Below are 25,181 nucleotides of genomic sequence, written 5' to 3'. Positions count from 1 at the left end.
TAATTTAGCATTTTAACGCTTTCAAAGTATGGAGCAGCTAGCTAATTAATAATTGCCAAAAGATGACTTTTTAAAAGCGTAGAATCTGAACATTGCAATATATACAGTATGCAATCTGACCAACTATTAATGACTACTTTATAATTCGCTGACAAATTAAGTGTTCAGTTCGCGATAAGATGCACGGATTGACTGTCTCAGATACGGAGGCAACTGAGATTCGTCCTACGCCACCACGAGGACCTAGAGCACATTGGGAACAGTGCGTACCAAATTGGGGATAAAACGGGAGAAAAAAAGAATGTTAAATGTCAGAATAATAGTTGAGAGAATTTTTTTCATCACATTCCCAGTGGGTCAGAAGTTTACATACACTTTGTTAGTATTTGGCAGAATTGCCTTTAAATTGTTTAACTTTGGTCAAACGTTTTGGGTAGCCTTCCACAAGCTTCTGACAAAAAGTTGCTGGAATTTTGTCCCATTCCTCCAGACAGAACTGGTGTAACGGAGTCAGGTTTGTAGGCCTCCTTGTTCCCACATGCTTTTTCAGTTCTCAAACAAATGCTTAAGGACAACATAGTCAAGGTATTGGAGTGTCCATCACAAAGCCTTACTTGACTTCATGGGGAAATCAAAAGAAATCAGCCAAGACCTCAGAGACAAATTGTGGACCACCTCAAATCTGGTTTATCCTTGGGAGCAATTTCCAAATGCCTGAAGGTGCCATGTTCATCTGTACAAACATTAGTTAGCAAGTATAAACACCATGGGACCACGCAGTCATCATACCACTCAGGAAAGAGATGCATTCTGTCTCCTAGACATTAACGTAGTTTGGTGCGAAAAGTGCAAATCAATACCAGAACAACAAAAAAGGACCTTGTGAAGATGCTGGAGGTAACGGGTAGACAAGTATCTATATCCTCAGTAAAACTAGTCCTATATCGACATACCCTAAAAGGCTGCTCAGCACGGAAGAAGCCACTTTGCAAGTTTGCAAGTGCACATGGGGACAAAGATCTTGAAATGTCCTCTGGTCTAATGAAACGAAAACTATTGGCCATAATGACCAATGATCCAAAACATTTGTTAAGTTTTGAGGAAAAAGGGTGAGGCTTGCGAGCCGAAGAACACCATCCCAACCGTGAAGCATGGGGTGGCAGGATCATGTTGTGGGGGTGCTTTGCTGCAAGAGGAACTGGTGCACTTCACAAAATAGATTGCATCATGAGGAAGGAAAATTATGTGGATATATTGAAGCAACATCTCAAGACATCAGCCGGAAGTTAAAGCTTGGTTGCAATTGGGTCTTCCAAATGGACAATGATCCCAAGCATACCTCCAAAGTTGTGGCAAATTGGTTTAAGGACAACAAAGTCAAGGTATTGGAGTTGCCTTCACAAAGCCCTGACCTCAATCCAATACAAAATTTGTGGGCAGATCTAGCGTGTGCAATCAAGGAGGCCTACAAATCCTGACTCAGTTACACCAGTTCTTTCTGGAGGAATGGGACAAAATTCCGAGAAGCTTGTGAAAGGCTACCCAAAACATTTGACCCAAGTTAAACAATTTAAAGGCAATGCTGCCAAATACTAACAAAGTGTATGTAAACTTCTGACCCACTGGGAATGTGATGAAAGAAAGAAAAGCTGAAATAAATCATTGTATCTACTTACTATTATTCTGACATTTCACATTCTTAAAATAAAGTAGTGATCCTAACTGACCTAAGACAGGGAATGTTTTCTATGATTAAATGTCAGGAATTGTGGAAAAATTTAGTTTAAATGTATTTGGCTATGTGTATGTAAACTTCTGACATCATATAGTTTGAGAGCAAAACAAATGTAGTTGGAGTATATGTATGTGAAATCCTCAGACGCACATGTAAGGGGCATTTGCACCGGTCGAATTGTTGCATTCAAAAACAGCGAGAAGGAGTGCCTCTGAATGGAATAGAGCATTGGAGTCTCTAGATTCATTTTTAACTTAATCTTTTAACGATAACCTTTAGTTTGACTTTTTGCGATTTAAGCCTTTTAGCTGGAGCCACTAGCTAATTAGTTATTTAATAAAAAATTACTAAATAGATGTAATTTTAAAAAGCTTAAAATCTGAACATTAAAATGCATATATGCAATCTGACCAACTAGTAACTTTTTATATTTTCTCTAGAGTTTACTCAGAATAGTGCCAAAAACAAAACTCATCAAGTGAGCTGCAGTTCTGCAGACAAAAATGCCTTGTTGATGAGAGAGGTCAACGGAGAATAGCCAGACGAGTTCGAACTGACAAAGTCTATAACTCGGATAACCGCTGTGTACAAGCAGGGTTGGGAGGGTTATTTTTTAAATGTATTCCACTACAGATTACAGAATACATGCTGTATAAATGTGATTTGTAACGTATTCTGTTAGATTACTCGAGGTCAGTAATGTATTCTAAATACTTTGAATTACTCGTTCAGCACTGGTAGATTTTTTTTCACTTGTTTTGACTATAAAAACTCTGTCAGTACAGTAAGAAACATGTTAAAAATACATTCTCTGAAAAACCTAAATATCTTATATAGTGTTGTTTCTAAAACAAGATCAATCAAAATTATCTTGTTTTAAGGATTTTTAGATATTTTTACATGAAAATATTAGGATTTTTGCCCTAATATCAAAGGTCTTACTAGAAAAAAAGCATCAGAATAGCATCTCAGAATGCACAACATGTCGAACCTTGAGACAAATGGGCTACAACAGTAGAAAAGCATGTCGGATTCCACTTCTGTCTGCCACGAACAGAAAGCTGCGGGTGCAGTGGGCACAGGCTCACCAAACCTGTACAGTTAAAGACTGGAAAAACTACCACTTTTATCTTGCTGATGCAACATAATGGCCAAAGAAGATGTTTTGTAATTGTTGGTTACAAAACCAACCCCCTGTCCTCAGAAACTTGGATGATTTATCTGCATTCCAGAAAACAACATGCCCATCCCTAGCTTGTTTGCCTTACAAAAGTCCTTGTGTATGTGTGCGAGTGTTGGTAATGATAATTATGGGATTGAGATGGTAATTATATGTTGATTCAGCTCTCGCATTGCATTGTCTCTGGCCACTCTTTGTTGTATTTCCTGCGTGATAAGCAATGCATTGCTACTGACACCTGTGCAATGTCTTCAGGGATGGCCACTTCCCCTCTCTCTCTCATTCAGTGGCGTCACTAGGATGCCTGGGGTAAGCAGTATTTTGGAATGGGAAACTATTGTCAATATGATTAACAATAAAAATGAAAGTACAATTTGGCCGGGATATACGGGAAGCATGTTTGTTATTTGTTACATTAAATGGTTAGCATATTATCATGAACCAAGATTAATAAATGCTGTTTGTGATACCTAATGCATTAACTGATGTTTACAAATATAAGCTTATTGTAAAGTGTTACCAAAAAAGTGATTGGGAGTTGATTACAAAATAATGTTTTGGTTGTAATGAGGTAAGGTTTTTGCTTTGAGTGCGAGGTGTCCCGGGTTTCTATTTTATTTATTTTTTTTAAACAAAATTGCAGCTGTATATCAGTGGATGTAAATCAAGAGTGGTGTTGCATATGTATCCATTTTATTTTGTGACATCACTGTAATTGAGAGTGAACTGCGGATGGAAGCTCTACTAGAGAAAACATTGCAACTCTATAACAAATCCCACCACTGACAACTGCAGTGAACGCACAGCTCTCACTTGTCATCACCATCTATTTCTGACCTTCTTGGTTACCTCTCTTTCTTTTTCTCATTTCCTGCCTAGTTCTCACCATTCTCTCTTTCTGTCCGTCCTTTTTTCCACCCCCTCGCTCTCTGTGTGTTGTCACCTGTGTGTACAGATATGAAAGATCTGGCCGAGCTGCCGTGGCCTCCTCCGGTGGGACAGCTGGAGGAGGAGCCCATCTTTTGCGAGCAAGGTGAACTTTAACCTCTTGTCCACACTGCTGCCCTTTCTGTGTCTTGAGTCGATCCTCTTGTACAGCTTGCTGAGTCAGTGTATCCTAGAAGCACTTCCACATTTCCTAGAATCCTCCTGTTTGCTTCCCATTTGTACCCTGATTTAGATCACTCCTGATCACAGTAGCATGTCTATTAGACTTCCTCAAATTATGTTTCTACTCTTGGTTTGACTTCTTGTTCCAAACTCCTCCCCTTTTGGGGCTCCAGACTGGCGTACATTTACATCATCAACTTTCATTTCCAGGAACCCTCCTCCTTTGTTACCCTCTGTCCTGGCATGTGATGACTTCATAATGACAGTTGCAGTACCCTGTGTCCAAATATGCATTTCCCCCTACTATATATTGTGGTAGTGTAATGGGAGCCAGCTGGTATGTAATAGCAGTGCAGTATGTGTAAACCTCACTACCCTGGCCTCAAAAGGCGCACTAGCGACTGACACTAGATGCCGTAGCCTTTAGACTCCATGTTAGTGCGCCCGTCTCCCATACCAGTTTGAATCCCGCCCGGAGCAGGTCAAGCAGGACCAGTTACAATGTTGCCATGAACCAGATGGGAGTGAGGTTTAGGGGGTTGAATGTAACCGGAGCCAGCTGGTATGTAATACCTGTGCAGTATTTGTAAACCTCACTCCCCTGGCCTCAAGATGCACAGTAGCGACTGATGCCAAAGGCTGTTGCATTTAGACTCCTTGTTAGTGCGCCTGCCTCCCGTGCCGGTTCGAATCCCGCTCGGAGCGGGTCGAGCAGGACCGGTACTCTAAAACACTTATATCATAATGCCACGGGAGCAGTGGAGACATCAGATTTTAAACTCTGAATTTAAAAAAAAATGGCAGAGAACCATAAGCCTCATGGCTCTCTTCAACTGTAAATGCTACACATATCAAGAAAGTAAATATTTTGCTTTAAAGTTATTGTTCACAATTGAAGTATGTACAGGAATGTATTCATTCTACACACCTGCATACTTACTGTAAAGAACATACTTTTTTAACAGCCGAGAAGCACAAGTACATACTTTGACATTATGCAAATTTGGAGGCAGCTTTTGTCTTAACCGGGCATATCTGAAAGTGAAAATGTAACCAAAAATTGACCGTAACAGCCAATCAGAACTTAATTGATGTTTAATAAACAACTATGTGGAGTTGGATTTTAGAACATCGAGATTCCGAGATTGCCATGGCTACCCTAATCGACTGATAACATTTCTGGTCTCCCATCTTGTTACTCTTGTGGCTGATTAGGACAGCCATGAACATGACAAGTGATGGGCAACATTTTATTGGTTAAAATGTTATGAACATGGAAGAGATGAAATTTATCATAGTTTTATAATGTCGGTTTTTTGAAACCGCTATTTTCAAAACAGTCTGCTTCCGGAAGTAAAAATCGCATACATTTTTTCCATAGGGGAATTGATTTTAAACAATAACTCAAAAACCTTTAAAGGCAGACCTACCGTGAGCTCTGGGGATGTTAATCAATGGTAAATGCTCCTGTTGAAGCCATCAGTCTGCGTTATTTCAACGTAAAAAAACAAATACGTGTAATAGCTGCATTTGTGTTGAACAAAGTGTGCCAACACTGCTCTACAGTGGCCACCCACTCGCATAACGCACTGTAAATAATGCAATTGATTTGGTCTCCCTACATTTGTATATATCTAAATATTTTGCCAAAAATGTTATACTTCAAGTTCCTGTATCAATAATTTTAAATCAGTAGTTTTGTCTTTAATTATGTCTTTCCCAGTGCTTCATGCAATTGTAGTTCATTCCCTCATGAAAGACGTTTAGTCTTGTAACTTTGTATTTGTCTGATTTGTAAATACTTTTTTTGCTTCAGAGTTTTGATTCACCTTGGAGCTGGATAGTTTGTTCACGGCTTTATGAAGGATTTTATGAAACCCCCTATGGAAAATATAAATGGGAATAAGTGCTCTTTTGTTTGAAGTCAAATGTTACGCCACAGAGTCTTTATCTCACTCGTACAGTCTCTCTCACTCTCATCCATACAGTACAGTTTGAAGGTGCTGAGTGGGACCGTTCCTCTTCACCCAAAGAGCTATTGAGATCATGCAGGCCTCCACCAACCACAGGCAACATGAAGCTCCGCAAGCCCAGCGACCCTCATTCCATGATGGGGGAGAGAGTGGACCCTACCCAGCCCCTGGAGAAACAAGTGTACGCCCAACACGTCACCACAAACCATTAGAGATTGAAAGAAATCATCCATCCTTTCAAATGCGGCCTAAATGTTCCGTTTGAAAAGATGCTATTCCAGGATCCACATTTTTCCAACCACATACAAATTAAGATATTTATTCAAATCAGTCAAAGTGTAAAGGAATGTTCTGTAATGTACTGTAAGTGCATTACTGTAAACACATTTTAGGCTTGTTTTTACAAACTGAGGAACGAGTCTAAATTATTTTCAGTGGTAATCAACACTATGCCACAAAAGATTTAATTATAGCTTAACTTATACTGAACCCAGAACATTCTTAGAACAACCCATATTCAAAATTAAATAATTAAGATTTTTTCAAGATACCAATATAATATTTTCATAATATTGGAATATCATTGAAACTCGCCCTACTATGGTTTATGAAGTTGATAAAGGGCGGCTGTGTGCGTGGTTAGGCCATTAGATAGAGCACTGAAGTGTGTCCAAAAACTGCCGCAAATTAGTCAGCTGTTCAGGATCCATAATTCCCCGGATACATAACCCACAGTCAGACAGCTGCTGTGGTCTCATAGGGGATGTGCAACAAAGCAGATAAAAATGGTGACGTACACGCACTCACTCTAAAAAGTTTAGTTTTATGAGTAGTTGTTTAGTGGTGCCATATTGTACACATTTTTTGTATTTTTTTAAGTTATTTTTCTGAGACCATTATCCAGAATTAAACTGTTTTTGCTACTGTACATTTAAGACTTCTGTTTGTAAATGATCAATGTTATGTTTGGCTAATCTCTTCAAATGTAGAATGATTAACAACACCCCACCAAGTTGATAAATATTGAACAGGCGATTATATGACACAGTGGGTCGTCATATGTTAATGTGCTCATGGTTTTGACATTGCAACAATGTGGATTTCTGATGAGCCTGTTTTTGTAGCTTAGTTTCAATCAGTGTTCGGTAAATTACTTTACTTTCAGGAAAAGTAATCCACTACAAATTACTAATTACTTATCAAACTGTAATTAGATTACTGATTGCTTCATAAAAAGTAATCATGTTACTAATTCTAAATTACTTTCTTAAATACTTTTTGCAGAAATGTTGTAATCGTTCATTGTCGCAGGCAAGTCATACACCTGTTTCTCCCTTACAGTGATTATTAGGGGGTGCTTACCTTTCAACTGTCACAGAAACTCAAAAAGACATGCATATTTGTTTAAAATGTTAAAAAATGTATTACATTTTTTTTGTTTCTTTGTATTCAGATTACACCCAACACTGGTTTCAATAAATTGTATTTGTTTTGGTATGTTCTCTCTTAGGTGGTATCACGGCACTCTGTCCCGTTTGGAGGCTGAGACACTGCTGACCCTGTGTAAGGAGTGTAGCTATCTGGTGCGAAACAGCGAGACCAGTCGCTCGGACTACTCTCTCTCTCTAAGGTGCAGATGTGCAAAACTACATATTTTCAAATATAATTGATTTTAAATGCTTAAAAGAAGTTGCATCTCCAAATTCATCCCTTTAAAGCACTGCTGCATGAAAGCACTGAGGATAAATTCACTAATCAACCTTCACAATCGATAGGACTGGGTAAATATACTGATTTTGTGATTATTCGTGATCCTGCCATTGATTCTTGAAACCCAAGACCAATCTTTTACTTTAAAGTTTACTTCAGTTTAATATCTGTTAAATAGCAATTGACCTGCATTCTTTGGGCCCTGTTAATTTTTCAAATTAATGCTGAAATACGTAACTTTTTTTTTAGTGTTAAAATACTTTCTTCTTTCGCATCTTAATATGCAGTGTCAACTATAAGTAAGCCATTCATAGGTTAATTTTCAGGAAAACTGTAAACACTGTATTTGTGGTGCTATAAAAATTCCTGTTTTTGTTTTGAGTGACCCGCCACACATCGTTACTCAACCAATGGCATAAATTGGGTGCGGGACTTTCTGACTCTTTGGAAAAACTGCAGACAAGGGGCGTATTCGAAAGCTGTTTTGTGAACATTCGATTATTTTTGCCCTTTTGTTCAGTGGCGCTAGTGTCACAGAAATGGCATGCTTCAGCTTAAATATATTAGTAATGTACCAAGAAGGTTCCCTATATAATTTACAGCATTAGCTGAGAGACAATTTAATTTATATGTAAACAAAATGGACATTAAAACTAAAATATACAGAAATGAATCAGAATCAAATTGCCTCAATCTAATCAAATCTGGCAATCCGTATCTATACCCAGCCCTAATCAACCATTTTGTTGTTGGATGTCTAGCCAACCATCCTAACCTGTCCCTACTCTGAGGTAGAGCATCTTATTTATTTTCCTTTCCCTCCATTACCAGTAAATGATGTGAGCGAATCTCATCCCCATTACCCCATTTGAACTAATTGCCTCATGTTTTGCTTCATTTGTGTCTAGTTCTCTCCGTCTTTATTTTTGTTCTTCCCACCTGGTTTTTTTTCCTTTTTGTCTTTTTTTTCCTACCCAATGTCTCACACCCTTAATTTGCACACTGATGTGCTTTTCAATATTCTATCAGCTAGAGCGATTGTGCTTATCTGGTCAAATCTCCCTTCACTAATTACAGTCTTGATCCAGATCTCATCCTGCTTCACTCAATTCCTCTCTCTTTCTCCTTCTCTTTTATTCTCCCTGAGCAGTAATATGGCTGGTGAACGGCTCTTCAGTTCACAAAGCTCCTCCTTAATGAATATGAATGACCTGCAGCAGTCCACACACACACTCGCTCACAAAAACGGGAGCACTTACACACCTGAACACACTCCGTAATCACACAAACCTTGTATTGCAAGTGCACACTTTTTTTTTTTGTGAACACAAATACACTGCAAAAAAGACATTCAACTACACCCTAAGGCTTTCTTCAAACAGGCAGTAAAAATCCAAAGTTTGCAGCACATTTGTATGTTTAAAATACTAAAGATCCCAAAGATCATATACGAAAAACAATTCAGATTTGTGTGCCATATGTATAAGGCTGACATTATATGTTGTACACCTTCACATATTCGACAGTACACAAATGCTGATAGATCCTATTTTATTACATGCTATGACAGAGCTTCACAAGTGTGGGAATGACTGAACGGCGCTGTCTGATGTCATAATGGACTTTGAAGTCTGATCGAAATCAAAGTGACAGCGGCTTAATATTGAGAGCTTTGAATGAGCTGGCATGGAGACTCACTGGCTTTATTTCAAGCCCTAAGATATTTCTAATGGTGACACTGTTCGTCACAAACCAGGTATATAATACCTTGTTGGAGAGGACACTCACTCTTTAATCCATGTTAAGCCATGAATTTCAGTGTGCTGCTTATAGTGCAAAGTTCTGTCATTATTTACTCTCCCTCATATTGTTTGAAACCCGTATAACTTTCTTAATTCTGTGGAACACAATAGGATATTGATCCCTTTAAATGTGCAGCGCTATTGTGCCTGATTTAGAAAATTGACATTGTCATGAAAGAATGATGGTCAGTCTCCTGTTTTCATTCACATTTACCGTTTTGATTTTTGTACTACTCTGTAGTGACAACTTCAAACTAGACAATTACAGAACACATTATTTCCTGTTTCTATACTTAGAAATCCAGCTGTTAGGACTGGGCTATCTTAAAGGGGAGGACTGGGATAATGTTCACACTAGAACATGGTGAAACTACTGTATGATATTCTTTTACACATTACTTGGATTGCCCTATTTATTGTGAATCATCTTTTGTTCAACAGTGACCCAGATACGAAATTGACAACCCCACCTCGGGATCGTGTTATATTAAAGGAATAGTTCACCCAAAAACGAAAATACAGTCATAATTTACTGACTCATGTTGTTCTTAACTGCTAAATGGAGTTTATTTTTATTTATTTATTTCACTCTGCAGATTTTCCATACAAAGAAAATACATTGTGACCAGGGGTGGTCAAGCTCCAAAAAAGTGGCACCAAAGTATTGTAAAAGTAATCCATGATATGTATTCAACAGATGCACTATATTCCAAGTCTTCTGTATTTATACAAAAACTAAGTACCAGACTAATCCCATTCACACCTCCACATATTCAAAGTTGGCATGTTGCAATTGGTTAAAAGACACCAGAGAACTAATGGCATTTGGACGTTTGGTGTCGTTAGATATGTTTCCATCCAAGTTACAAATTAAATTGTATAGGGAAAATCAAAATTTGCAAATAAAGCAGCGTTTCCATCCCACGTGGATCAAAATTGCACTTCTGGGGAAATTTGTAATTTTTGAAATGTAATAAATTCCTGCTTGCATATTATGTGTGGCTGAATATTAATGCCTGTTTTGCATCTTTCTTTTTTTTTTTTCAGAAGCTGCCAGGGTTTCATGCACATGAAGTTCAGCCAGTACAAAGATGGTCGCTACATTCTCGGCCAGAACAGCCCGCCGTTCGAAACCATCCCAGAAGTGATCCACTATTACACCACACACAAACTCCCAATCAAAGGAGCCGAACACTTGTCCCTGCTCTTCCCTGTTCTGGTTCAGACTCTCTGATTGGTTGAAGCACTGCAGGTCTCAACAACTTTGATTATGGAATATGTCACTGGGGATGTAGGGTTTCTTGAATGAACAATCTAAGGAACAAATGTTCATCCATTCAGTGGTCCAACATTACACTTTATAGAACAAAAGATACTCCATTGGGCATAAAGAGTTTCTTGGATGAACAATCATCCAATTTGGCAAAACATTTACTCACTTGTTGGTTGGTCATGTCCTCTGATAAAAAGAGCATGTGGTTTCAAGACGTCAAACTCTACAATTGAACTTCTTACATGTCTGATTAAATTATAGCTAGATCTGTTCACATGTCACTTCAGATTCTTGTTAATAACACTATACAATCTCACTTGAATGACCCTTCGGAGAACTATATAGGACTGCCAGTGACTAGACCTGTTGCACGGCCTTTGTTATTCTCCGATGGGATTGTGGACTTGCCGCTACGAATGTTTATTGATCAATTAGCAGACTCTTAGGTCAAGCATACAGGACTCTGCTCTTTAAAGCTGCTGTAAGTATCCGTTTCAAACTCTCTTTAAACTTTGTGAAGCCTTTTGGTTCTTATAAGACCCTTGGGACAAATGCTGTCTGGTCCACTCAAGATAGTCAATAGGAATCCATTTTGTTTGTGTCATTTTTAGATTTCAACTTCGTCAATGTGGTTGGTCTTCGATCGGTGCATGTTGGTAATGTTAGCCTGCAGAGTCTTTAACAGTAATGGATACCAACCATGATCCATGTTAGAAATTTTCCTGTTATTGATATTTTAGCACATCGAAATGTCGAAAATGTGTTTTTTAGCTGCTGTATTTTAAACTGATTTACATGTGTTATGTAATAAAATTTCTAAGGAGTGAATCAGACTTTGCCTTCAACGCTTTCATTGGTAACCCCCTGGATATCAAAAGCTTGGATGTCAATTGCTGACAGTTAGCATTATAACTACTGTAGATCTTTAAATTGTCTTGGAAAAATTTGTGGGTCCATTCAAAGGTAATGTAAACTTTCAGATTGTCGGCTGGGTGACACAAAAGTTCTTGAGCGGGGTGGGGGTTCGCTGTCCTTTTCTGCATATCGTGGCGCCGTTTTGTGGTCCATTCTGCATAATGCAGCGGCTCATTTTAGCTTATCGCGGACCATTCAGCATGTTTCTCGGCTGGCCCGCTCTGTTCTAACGATGGTGCATCCCACCAGGAAAATGCCTGGTATGACAGATTATTAGTGGTGGTGGTGTAGTGGTCTAAAGCACATAACTGGTAATATGGTAATCAGAAGGTCACTGGTTCGATCCCCACAGCCACCACCATTGTGTCCTTGAGTAAGGCACTTAACTCCAGGTTGCTCTGGGGGGGATTGTCCCTGTAATAAGGGCTCTGTAAGTTGGTTTGGATAAAAGCGTCTGCCAAATGCATAAATGTAAATGTACCAGTCCAGCCCTGTTTATATCCGTAGAACACATGGTGTAGGGCGAATTGTGCTTCAGGCCAAAGTGTACTTTGGTTTTCAGCATGCCAGTACGTCTCACATCTCATTTTGTCATCAGCAAAGTACTCGCAGTCTGTCCACGTGCAGCCTAGTTTTTATAGACGCACAGTTCACGCCTTTGGTCTTCATCAGCGCATGTGCCTGCTGTTGACTGTGCTAAAAAAGTATCACAAAGCAGTCGTAGTTTACATGCATCAAATGCATCCGTATGGGCTTGCAGTCAAAAAAGTATACTTTTTCAGAGCCAGAAAATATGGAAAAACAAAATATATCCTAGCTCACATCCCTAACCCTGTGTAGGAGCAATAGTGATGCTTGCTTTAGCAAGCACGACTAATCTATTTTAATTGCTTTATCTTGACATGCATATTACTCTAAAGCTTCACTATGTCTATTATCAAGAGACTGAGGAGATGTGTTAGAGATTGAAAGACATGTTATTGGTTGCGATTCACTGTTCGCCCCAGGAGCACATGCCACGCAAGAGAAGTTCACAAAGATTGAACGTTGAACATGCATGTAAACACTCATGCTTTTCACATTGAGGCCCACGTTAGACTGTTATCTTAAATTATTCAGCAGAGTTTGTGTTCATGTGTGTGCTACCTCATTATCTTGATTCTGCCGAAGCGAAGCATTCTGGGATTGCTTTCATTACACTGCCAAATGAAACGGCAGAGAATCATTACTGGTGTGACTGGAAGAGGAGAAGGTACAGATCAGTCCTCATCCCTCTGACTTCTGTTAGGAAGTTGGCGAGATAAAATGGGTAAGATTGAGGGTTGTTTGCAAGGACGTGATATTGGACTTGATTTAGAAGTTGTTTTTCTATGGAATAACATTTCGTTGCGCTGTGAGTTCAGATGTCTGTCACAATTTGGGATACTGCAGCTCGTGTGTGTGTGTGTTTGGCAGCAGATGATATTCTATCAGAGCGCTCACAGAAAAAGGCACCTGTGATCACAGTATAGCCAGGAATAATTTCACACTCAAACTACACCAACATCAACTGAGCCCCCCCAAAATTGTACAGTACATGCACACACACCCATGTTAAAACCAGAGGCAATTTTCGGATTTCTTGGATTTTGAAGGGAGGGCGCATACCCCTATCTGAGCCTCAATGCAACATTCTGGGTAGATTTGTTTATGGTTATAAACATAAACCCTGGAAATGACCATTAGAAAAATTCTGTATAGGTTCTTATTGAGTTGTCAGAAAAAACTCCCTGCAACATTCTGTGAACATTAGGAATTGGTTCGTGGAAAGGGCATTTTCGATCAATTTTGTAGTCGTGTACTCTAACCCACTAAAAACTCATAAATAAAAAAATTACGTTAAAAAATGCCATGTATGAACGGTTTTGAAATAAACATTGTTTATACAAAATTATTTTTAGAAACAATTGTAAAGGGATTAATGGAAAGGAGGAGAGAACCGGCTTGACGATATCAATAATAGTTTTAATATAAAACTGAATCAAAAGGCACAAACACCCACATATGACGGACAGCTGCCCGTAAACGCACTCTCTCTGTCGCATTCCTCCCTTGTTCTCTCAGGCCGGGGAGCACCCAGCATGAAGTACACCCCCACCTTTCCCTGGGGATGGCGTGCCCCGTCTGCCAGCAGGTCATTCCCGCATTCCTGAATCTGGAAGGGGACCGGGGGAGGGAAACAATAATGATTAAAAGAGGGGGTACTTCCTGTAACAGTGTAGTACCCCCCAACAAAATGAAACACTGTCAAATTTAAAAGAGAGGTAAAAGGCTAATGCGGCAGTGGGAGAGAGAGGAAAAAAAAAACTTGCCGGTTCTCCGATACGCTCAGTCTAACGGATGACAGACGTGCATCCCTGGGCAGATCAGAGGCAGTCCTCCGGGCCCTGGCAGACGGAACGCCTTGCCGCGTTCTCGGGGAACAGAACGGGTCTCCCCCTCCCCTGGCAGCGGTTCTCCCACACCAGGCGATCGGCCAGGAGCAACTCCCTGCCTGCAGTCGGTGGTCCTCTCTTGACCCCGCCGCATTTAGTGGCTGGTAGGGGTCTCCCCCTGCCACTGGCAGCGGCTCTGACCACTCCAAGCGGTCGTCTAGGAGCCTCTTCTCCCCTCGTGGTCGGCGGCCATTCCTCCGCATCCAGGCGGCCTGGCTTCTCCGTCCCCCAACAGACAGCCACGGCTGCTCCGTTGGGGTGAGCAGCGAGAACTTCACTATGGCTTATCCCTCCTCCTTCCCAGGTTTCGGCACCAGTGTAAAGAGATTAATGGAAAGGAGGAGGCGAGAACCGGCTTGACGATATAAATAATTGTTTTAATATAAAACTGAACCAAAAGACACAAACACACACATATGACGGACAGCTGCCCATAAACGCTGTCTCTCTGTCACACCACCGTCCACAGTCCGCCTTTATCCCTCTGGGAGGCTTGATTAGCCTGATAAGGGACCGGGTGTGTAGAATCACGACCCAGCCCCACCCTCCGCCTTGTCACAACAATGTATAATGTATTTATAAAAAATAAAACAAACAAAGCTTTTGCACTCACCCGGAGCTTATATAGAAACCAATACTGACAGCATTTGGGTAATGAACATTTCTAAACTCTGAGTCTACATAAAAGCTATCACATTTTTACAATTTCAGATGTTATACATTTTTAGGGATGTTTTGCCTTGCCTGTGTGAGGTCTCAAGTTTAAATATTACTTGAATTAAAATAGCATCTGTTTGTCAATAGATGTAAATAAGCAACAGTGATGTATGTGGTATTTTATATGGTATTGCATTTTATTTTGTGATTTTGAGCCACTGACTAGAAGAAAAAATAATCATCTAATATTTAATGCCAGTGGATTCTATGTGGGCTACATGTACTGAATGTTCCGAGTTGCTCTGACACAAATACACACGCAGGCATGTCCACATGTGCACCACAAGTGACTCTTATCACATTGTCCGAGACAGACGCATTAATCTCTCCCAGACGTGGCACAGACATGCACACACTCAGTGTTGGAGCGAAAGCCATTTCGACAGGTGTGTCTACTAGACTGTAACCAGAGATCGCTCAAACTTTAAACAGCTGAAGGGTGTGAGTGAGGGAGGGGGCTCATTCAACATCAGTCATCTACCATGTCAATAGCTTCGAAGCCCTATGACGTCTTCCGCTCACAATGAACATTGCACTAACTCTCTGGTAATTAGGCTCTTACTAGTCATGTAATAATTAGGTCTTACAAAGAGAGGCATTTCTCAGCCACAGCCTCAGACAACAGCTGAGTGGTAAAAAGAGGCCCAAAAAATTAAGAGTGTTTTGTGTGTGAGGGGGCCTGGGTAACCTCCACGTGGTCTCTATAATGTGTGGTTCTCGCTCTCCGTGGGGTGTATGGTGAGTTGCACGTGGATGCCGTGGAGAGTGATAAGATGCGCGGATTGATGTCTCAGCATCGCACGCGGAGGCAACCGAGATTTGTCCTCTGCCACCCGGATTGAGGCTAGTCACTATGCCACCAATAGGACTTGGGACTTGGAAATTGGGCATTCCAAATTGGAGAGAAAAGGGGAGAGAGAAAAAAAAAAACACTGTGTTTGCGTGCCCTCGCTTTCCTGTGCATATATGCCGTTTCCTGTGCATATATGCCGTCATCATGGAGAGGACTGGCAACTTTTACCGTATATTACTTTACTGACATCTGACCTTTGAACCATCCTCCCTCCCTTTTGGGCAGCTGGCCCAGATAAAGACCTCATCCAGATGAGCTTATCTCTAAAGCCTGGTCAGATGCTGTTCTCAATGGCTGCAGCTGAAGGCTATTGTAATGGACTGAAAAGACACCGGGATCTGGGGGAGGACTCAATGTTTCATCCGCTTTAGTTTAGAGCCAAGGAGGATGAGAACAGAAGACTGATCTACAGAATTCTAGGTCTCAGGCTAGTAATCTAGGTCTCCACAAAATGTGAATTAGCCAAATAGAATATGTCTTCGATTCAACATCCTTTGCTGGTTCTTGATCAATGTCCTTAACTAAACATAACAGGGCAAAACCCACACCTATCCTTTACCTACACCATTAAACCGTTAAGTGATTGATAAACTCATAACCCCAGTCAAAAGTCTAACCTTATCCCTAAATTCTGTGTTGTTAAAAGGAATGGTGTTCCAGCACCAACAATAATATTGATATAGAAACTTCTACTTGGATAAGACATGGTCAAGTAGATGCCAACTTTAATTTAATGTAAATGAACATGAGGGTGTTAGGGATAGATGTACAGTCTGTTAAATGGGCTGTACTGTGTGATTAAAATTAGCCTTTCCAGAGAATCTTGACCAGAATACATGAATATGATTCTTTTGTCTCTAGATCTTAAATCACCACACATTCCCCAAGCAACATGTGTACACACCAACATCTTATACCTCAATCAACCCCTGAAAGCTTGTTAAATGTGACCCTTAGTCACAGAATGCAAGAAAATCAATTGAGTGCTCTTGCATTGGCACATCCTGAGTTGCCTGTCCAGATGGAGGCATTGTTCACAGTGAGTGCCAGGCCAAGCAAGGTGCCAGTCTGATGTATTCAGCCATGGGGACTCCCGTCAGCTCTGACAAGCTCACAGACAAATTAATATCCTCAATAGTGGCCAGGCACAATAGCTCAGTGGTCTGTGCTTTGATCCATTGTAGCAAAGGGCCATTCATTACATGAGGCGCAGAGGAATATTGTATGTGGCAAGTGTGTAATGCCTTAGTTTAAAGGATTAATGTCCTACGCCATGGATTTCAAAGACTTTGAATAAGGTTCATTATTGCAAGTAGTTCATTGTGGTGTCCTTTTGTAACCGTTCAAGGTTACACATCGCACTCATTGATCATGTTTACATTTTTCACAGATTATGCATATTCCAGTTTTCCTGACCAAACACTGGGTGGCACCACGATGATTCTGAAAGCCCCTGGACTATTTTCTGGTTTCAGTCTCCATAACAAGCAATGTAAAACAAGCCACAACAACCAATCAAAATGTCAGTTGGAGTAAAAAATGTGTTCAGCTTGAACTTCAGTTTGTAGTTGTTGGCTGTCATAAAAACTCATAGTTACTGATACCAACGTAACTAGCCTTCGGACATCATTTCATGTGATCTACCCACTCCTTAAACTTTGACTGGTGTGGCAGTGTCAGAAGTGGGTCATTGCGACTTCCGTTATGAATTGTGGAACACTTCTGTGTTCAGGAAAATGGTGGATAAGCCGACAACGTGTGTGGTCATGTAAACCGTTGTAAATGTAAAGGTCATAAAAGGTTTAAGCAAAAACCAATAGGCACACATAGACTTTTGGCCATTACCCAGATTTTGCATTGATTTTGAACACCTTTACCATCATTACTACCGGCTTATCCAATATGTGCAAGTGTTGTGTGCATGACTGTTTATATTTTGATGTTTAAAGCAGAGAATGATCCGATGATTTCAAGTATTCATGTAAATGCTTGCAATTTATTGTGCCATTTTTGAAATGTTTTAAATGATTACAATTTAGGTAGTTCAGTCATGATGACAACAGATTTAGCATGTGAATGTGGGTATGACAAATTGATAGGATATTGGTCTGCTAACGCTGCTGCGGCAGAGCAAGTACAGAAACTTGCTACTGCTATATAATAAACATACATAATAATTTAACTTGTGGACATGCTGCTGCGCAATTAGACAAAACACAAGACATGCTGCAACTGGCATGTATTACATGCTGCTGCACAAGTAGACATAACAAACAATCCCTATGTAGCAGATCTAGACAGGTGGAAGCTGGGGTGGACGTTGGTTTTAGAGAAAAAAATAGCTTGTCTGCAAAGCTGAGCCATCTAAATGTTAGACAAAGAGCAAGTTGATTGGCTACCCAATAACAAGTCAGAGGACCAATCAGCTTACACCATGCTAGCTGATTAGCTTAACATGTCACATGTGAGTGATTAACAGATAACAAGTCAAAGAACCTATCAGCTTGCGCCACATAGAGTTGCATGGGTGAACTTTAGTCATTTATCTGAGTATTGCTGTGCATGTACATGCACTCGTCCAATCTGATATATGGCCATATATGAACATGTATATGAAATGATAGTTTATGTACATATTCACATTCCACTAGTTTTTGGGAATATATATATATATATATATATATATATATATTGCATAAAAGAAAAAAATATATATTTTAAAATATATGTTGCATATACTGTATGTACATAAATGTGCCCCTTTTTAACTGAAAACCATACATGACTATATATTTCATACAGTGAGGAAAATAAGTATTTGAACACCCTGCTATTTTGCAAGTTCTCCCACTTGGAAATCATGGAGGGGTCTGAAATTGCCATCGTAGGTGCATGTCCACTGTGAGAGACATAATCTAAAAAAAAAAATCCAGAAATCACAATGTATGATTTTTTAACTATTTATTTGTATGATACAGCTGCAAATAAGTATTTGAACACCTGTCTATCAGCTAGAATTCTGACCCTCAAAGACCTGTTAGTCTGCCTTTAAAATGTCCACCTCCACTCCATTTATTATCCTAAATTAGATGCACCTGTTTGAGGTCGTTAGCTGCATAAAGACACCTGTCCACCCCATACAATCAGTAAGAATCCAACTACTAACATGGCCAAGACCAAAGAGCTGTCCAAAGACACTAGAGACAAAATTGTACACCTCCACGAGGCTGGAAAGTGCTATGGGGAAATTGCCAAGCAGCTTGGTGAAAAAAGGTCCACTGTTGGAGTAATCATTAGAAAATGGAAGAAGCTAAACATGACTGTCAATCTCCCTCGGACTGGGGCTCCATGCAAGATCTCACCTCGTGGGGTCTCAATGATCCTAAGAAAGGTGAGAAATCAGCCCAGAACTACACGGGAGGAGCTGGTCAATGACCTGAAAAGAACTGGGACCACCGTTTCCAAGGTTACTGTTGGTAATACACTAAGACGTCATGGTTTGAAATCATGCATGGCACGGAAGGTTCCTCTGCTTAAACCAGCACATGTCAAGGCCCGTCTTAAGTTTGCTAATGACCATTTGGATGATCCAGAGGAGTCATGGGAGAAAGTCATGTGGTCAGATGAGACCAAAATAGAACTTTTTGGTCATAATTCCACTAACCGTGTTTGGAGGAAGAAGAATGATGAGTACCATCCCAAGAACACCATCCCTACTGTGAAGCATGGGGGTGGTAGCATCATGCTTTGGGGGTGTTTTTCTGCACATGGGACAGGGCTGACTGCATTGTATTAAGGAGAGGATGACTGGGGCCATGTATTGCGAGATTTTGGGGAACAACCTCCTTCCCTCAGTTAGAGCATTGAAGATGGGTCGAGGCTGGGTCTTCCAACATGACAATGACCCGAAGCACACAGCCAGGATAACCAAGGAGTGGCTCTGTAAGAAGCATATCAAGGTTCTGGCGTGGCCTAGCCAGTCTCCAGACCTAAACCCAATAGAGAATCTTTGGAGGGAGCTCAAACTCCGTGTTTCTCAGCGACAGCCCAGAAACCTGACTGATCTATAGAAGATCTGTGTGGAGGAGTGGGCCAAAATCCCTCCTGCAGTGTGTGCAAACCTGGTGAAAAACTACAGGACTACGTCTGTAACTACTCTGTAATTGCAAACAAAGGCTACTGTACCAAATATTAACATTGATTTTCTCAGGCGTTCAAATACTTATTTGCAGCTGTATCATACAAATAAATAGTTAAAAAATCATACATTGTGATTTCTGGATTTTTTTTTTTTAGATTATGTCTCTCACAGTGGACATGCACCTACGATGACAGTTTCAGACCCCTCCATGATTTCTAAGTGGGAGAACTTGCAAAATAGCAGGGTGTTCAAATACTTATTTTCCTCACTGTATATGTGTTTTGTATATTGCCAAATATCAGATTTCTGTATCGGTTTGAGTATTGATGTTGATTCTTTATGGCACTTGAATCATATGGTGTGAAATCTCTAATTCACGTTGACAAACAGATTAATTAGTTATGAATGTCTATGGTTTTGCCTAGGAAACAGCTTTGTCCCTTGTAAAAGAGTTTGATTTATTTAATGGTCATGTTCTATTTTTTTCCCTCTACTTGACGGCAAAGATCGCTGTGGGAGAGAGACACAGTTTTGGATGGAGAATACTTGAAATGTCACACCTGTCAAATGGCATAAAAACCATGTTCTCACAATGATCTCGACGTGTAATAAAACTTGTTAAACCTCTTTTTTTTCCCCCCCCCAAACAGCAAGATGCAATAGGACTACTCAAGTCCTGCCTCTGTCTAATTTCATCAAGTAGAATAACTGGTAACTATTTCCTATTGAGTTTTTCAGAATCATCTAAACTGACACGTTTATGCACAGCTGTAGTTAATGTTTACTCTTGTGGCATTTATCATAATTTTTCCACATGCAAAGCCATTCATTATGTGTTACCTTGATAAATATTCCATGAGACAGTCAAAAATAGTGCTCACAATTGTGTAAAATTGGGGCAAGATTTGAGCTGTGCTTTGGTATCTTTCAATGTGACGATACAGCGACCTCTAGTGGTTAAATGAAAAAAAGCAGCGCAGTTCAATGCAATACGAACCATGATCAACCATAAAACAAACTTTTGTTTAAACGCTCCTTTTTTTCTTTACCATACTGTAATCAAACTAGCATATAATCACGTGCTTTAAATTCAGACAATTTTATTTCAATTATCAATAAGTACTATTGGTCATCTCAAAACAATCAAAAGTTCAAACACATTCACAATGGAACTATCTCATCTTACATAGTTTCTGTCAGATAGCTCCCTAAAATAAAGTTTACTCAAAAATGAAACATTTCCAAACCCATATGACTTCCTGTCAGAATTATTGAGTAATGTTGACGCTGCTCTTTTCTATACAATTAAACTGAATGGTGATTGATGTCAGTTCAAAACATGATGGTGAGTAAATAATATACAGTTAGTGTAATTATTGGGTAAGCTATTCCTTTAACATCTGCCATGTAAACCCATCCACAGAATATTAACCGTAAACATCCACATTCTAATCAGTTTGTCACTCTTTAAAACATTCAATTTGTTGTTTATAAAGCTAACTTGTGTAATAGCAAAAATAGCAAACTATTCAAAATGTTCTTGTCCGTTAGGGTAATGAACTGTGAAGAAATACGTTAAAGGTAAGTCATACAGAGTTTCATAATGCATATAATACTGTTAAGGCATTTTCATTCATAAAAACGAATATACTGCTTTGCAAATATGATTACTTAGATAAAAGATTGCACGCCTTAGCATTTTGAGTGATTATATTCTGTAGTGGCTCTATTTTATGTGCTCACAGCACATGGTCAGTTTCATAAATATTAATACACGTAGAAGTAAATTCAGTTTTTATATCCTTTGGTCAGCATTTGTTTAATCACACTTTGATTGGGTCTGTTGTCCATTTGATATCGAAGTGTAGAGTGATGGCCAAACATATTGTTCAGGATCCATCACCAAACATCTTAGGAAATCCTGACATGAAATCCAGCACTGTAGTGTGCACTTCTGTAGTATCTTTACCAAAATGTTTCAGAACTTTCCCAATGATGGAAGAGCCGCTGCTTTAACCAGCACAGCAGACAGCAGGTCACCTGGCCCTGATTGGTGTGTCACAGCAGGTGGCAATGTGTCACTGTGCTGGTGGTGTGAGTTTGCTGGAGTGGGCACTTTACTTAGCATCAGGTTAGACTTGCCTGCCACACAAGCTATCCCGGCCATACTTGACTTGCTGTTCTCCGCAGTGGCGATGACCATTCCAGGGAGCGCTGTTCCTGCTGTTGTGGGCATGGAGTCTAGTGGCGTGTTACAGCAGCAGCAGCACAGTACACGGAAGAATGCGGTTCGCATCTCACGGCTAGACAGCGTGTAGATGAGGGGGTTGAGGGCGGAGTTGAGTACCGCCAAGGCGATGAACCAGTCCACCTGGTACAGCACTGGGCACTGCCCTGGACTGCATCCCACATCCAGGAGTAGTAGTAGAAATAGAGGAGACCAACAGGCAACAAACACCCCTAGCACTATCACTACCGTGCGTAGGAGTGCGAGTGAGCGCTCCGATGGTCTGGAACTCACTCTTCGGCCACTGGATGTTACCAGCTTGTAGATTCGCACGTAGAGTACCACAATGGCCGCTAGTAGGGCCGTGAAGACACTGATGCAGAAGGCTATGTAGCTTTTGTCGTAGAGTGGTAGTACAGTGGAGCAAGTGTGCATTCGGTCCAAACAGTTCCAGCCGAGGCTGGGCAAAGCGCTGAGCAGTACCGAAACAGCCCAGCAGGCCCCAAGCAGGGCTAGTAACCTCCCCCTTCCCGCAACCTCGCATGGACGTAAACGAACCATGGTCATGTGGCGCTCAATTCCAATGGCTAGCAAACTGAAGGTAGAGGCGCTTAAGGCTACAAACATGCTTCCTTCTCGCAACAGCCATTGGCCAGGACTGAGGAAATAAGTATTTCTGCCAGAGGTGAAAATGTTTACCACGTACGCCACTCCAGCTAGCAAGTCTGATAGAGCCAGGTTGCCAATGAGAAAATACATGCGGCTGTGGAAACGCTTGTTGCGCCATAGGGCAAGTAAAACAGTTACGTTCTCCAAAACTATAAGGATGCAGATAAAAAGCAGGAAGGCTGTCTTGCAAGTACCAGCACTTTTTGGTCTCCCCCACTTTCCGGAGTGGTTGTAGTGGCTTACTATAATATCGTTCATTCCCGGCTCCCAGTAGCTATCCATTTTCCACGCACTACCGCTTCTGAACAGCAGGTGGCGTCTATGAGCCGCGTCTATTGAAAAAGTTAAAAGAACATCCTGCCACTTGAAGCATTATGGTTTTCTTTCCACCTAAAGACAAAAAGAAACAAAAGCAGAGGAAAGAAAATGTCAGACGCCATGGTAAGAAATTCGTTAAGCAGACATATTGTTTTAATGTATGGTGGATTGTATGTTTATCATGTAGAAAGTTGCGACGGTGAAACACATTAAGTGGTTTTAAACCGCTCTAGGTATGCTAATAGTGTAGCCTACTACAATATCAAAGCGATATCAAAGCCATAATTTTAAAGCGTGCACGAGGAAATGTTTTTATATTGTGGAAGCACTACAAAATTATTTAAATGAGCGATTAATAATTATCTAATCGATATAAATCATCAGTTGTCGTTTTACAATGTTTACAATGTGTTTCCAAAGATTATTCTTTAATGTGAACCCTTTTTATACTCTTGTCACTACGACATTTACCTCAAGTCAGACACAATAAAAAGTTAATTTACCACCGAAACGACATAACATCGTAAAATGTAATGAGTTAACAATAATTATGACACCTATGATGCTATATTTGTATAACATTATGTGTGGTCATTTGTTAAAGCACATTAAATTAACAAATATATTAAATTTAAAGCCATGTATATCAAATAGAATTGCCACTCTAAAGACTTTGCTTCTTTGCCTGGCTATATCTTTTTGGGAAATTATTATTATTAAACTCACTTACCGGTTATTTATTCCCGAGAGATGCACCTACATCTTGGTTCATTGGTTAGCCTAATATTTTGCCAACAAAAAGGAGCTGAATTTCTAAAACTTCCAGCATATGTGACGCGTAGATTTTCAATGTGTGAATTTATTTTCCACCACCTTTCCCGCCTTGAAACTCGTTACATCCAGCTTCTTTTTTTCTTCTTCTTTTTTTGAGACCGCAATATTATTCAGACTTTTTAATGAGTGAAAAATAATTCACCTGCGAGTCCCAGTTCGAATCCTAAACTCTCAAAGAGCTTTGCCTCAACATCACACTACTGGGCGGAAACTGGATAACACTTCTATTTTTTCCACGAAACGAAAGTCTGTGATGGAACGAACGACGTTCCACCGTCTGGACAGTTTGAATTTAAATAGCTGAATTTCAGTTTGATGGGAGGGCGCGCGCACTAATATTTCATACAGTGATGATGAAAAAGGACACGTGCGAGGGCATCCTTTGATGTTTGCGTTTTGATGGGTGTGATTACACTGGCATCCCACGTACTATGGGAAATTACTGGGTTAGTCTAAGTCACGCAATATGACATAACCCCATATAAGTCATGATGATAATGATGACTTCTGGCATCTGACTTGGTATTTAACATGACATGTAAGCATGTGAGTGCAAATGTTATGATCTAACCTGTTAAACGGTATAAAATCTGGACATGAATTGAGATAAGGTTGCATACATGCAGGGAATGCATATCTAATTGATTTAGCCAATGAAACACAATTGAGAGAGGATGTTAAATTAACAAACAAAAACCCCAAAATCTGTTAGTATCCTTTAATTATAGAATAGTGTTTTGCTTGTGTTTTAAAAACATCTGCTCGAATTTAGTAAGAATAAGGTTCTATAAGTTCTCACACTTGGGAAAAAAATTTAAAAAAGCCAATTAAGGTATACCATGTATTTGTACATGTATCATGGTATTCTTTATACCTTGGAGTATAATGTAAATACCATCGTATATGAAACATTCAACACCATAAATATAGTAATATTTCAGTACAAAAAAGTACCATGGTATTACCATCTAATATGGTAACCATTCAGTACCACAGTATTACCATCTGATATCATCAATGTAACATGGTACCGTACATGTTTGTAAAGGCTGTGAACAAAACTCTCAACAGGTCATCTAAAATAATTAAAACTATTTGACAGACTTTATTTTTTGATTACACACTGGTCTGACCTGTCTCATTTGATATTTTCCCTGATATCAAGCCAAGGCCCACAACATTTCCAGTTACAGAATTTCACATCCATTCTTTGATCAAACATTGTTTTTCATGGTAAAATGGGAAATAAA

The 25,181-nt window shown here is 39.9% G+C and overlaps 2 protein-coding genes across 4 annotated transcripts in view; one reads left to right on the top strand and one right to left on the bottom strand.

Annotated features, from left to right (window-relative positions):
• Positions 1 to 11,605, top strand: part of LOC127641300 (SH2 domain-containing adapter protein F-like) — a 45,365-nt gene extending 33,760 nt beyond the window's left edge. For both annotated transcript variants that reach the window (XM_052124210.1, XM_052124209.1), the window contains 3 exons: positions 6,014 to 6,179; positions 7,509 to 7,628; positions 10,558 to 11,605. In XM_052124210.1, the coding sequence (XP_051980170.1) occupies positions 6,014 to 6,179; positions 7,509 to 7,628; positions 10,558 to 10,744 (473 nt within the window). In that variant the 3' untranslated portion in view covers positions 10,745 to 11,605. The remainder of the gene's footprint in view (positions 1 to 6,013; positions 6,180 to 7,508; positions 7,629 to 10,557) is intronic.
• A 9,411-nt stretch (positions 11,606 to 21,016) lies between these two features.
• LOC127641289 (sphingosine 1-phosphate receptor 3-like) lies at positions 21,017 to 24,371 on the bottom strand. 2 transcript variants are annotated; one of them, XM_052124191.1, is made up of 2 exons: positions 23,828 to 24,371; positions 21,017 to 23,169 (listed from the first exon to the last, which is right to left on the bottom strand). In XM_052124191.1, exon 2 carries the CDS (start codon positions 23,059 to 23,061, stop codon positions 21,862 to 21,864), a length of 1,200 nt encoding a protein of 399 aa, XP_051980151.1. In that variant the 5' UTR covers positions 23,062 to 23,169; positions 23,828 to 24,371; the 3' UTR covers positions 21,017 to 21,861. The 2 variants fall into 2 exon arrangements, with proteins under 2 accessions (XP_051980151.1, XP_051980152.1); XM_052124192.1 differs by having other exon boundaries at positions 24,074 to 24,371.
• Positions 24,372 to 25,181: the final 810 nt, after the last annotated feature.

This window comes from Xyrauchen texanus, chromosome 50, assembly GCF_025860055.1.
Source record: "Xyrauchen texanus isolate HMW12.3.18 chromosome 50, RBS_HiC_50CHRs, whole genome shotgun sequence".
Taxonomy (NCBI): Eukaryota; Metazoa; Chordata; class Actinopteri; order Cypriniformes; family Catostomidae; genus Xyrauchen; species Xyrauchen texanus.
Note: the sequence above shows the minus strand (reverse complement) of the source record. Positions and strands in the feature narration are given on the sequence as shown.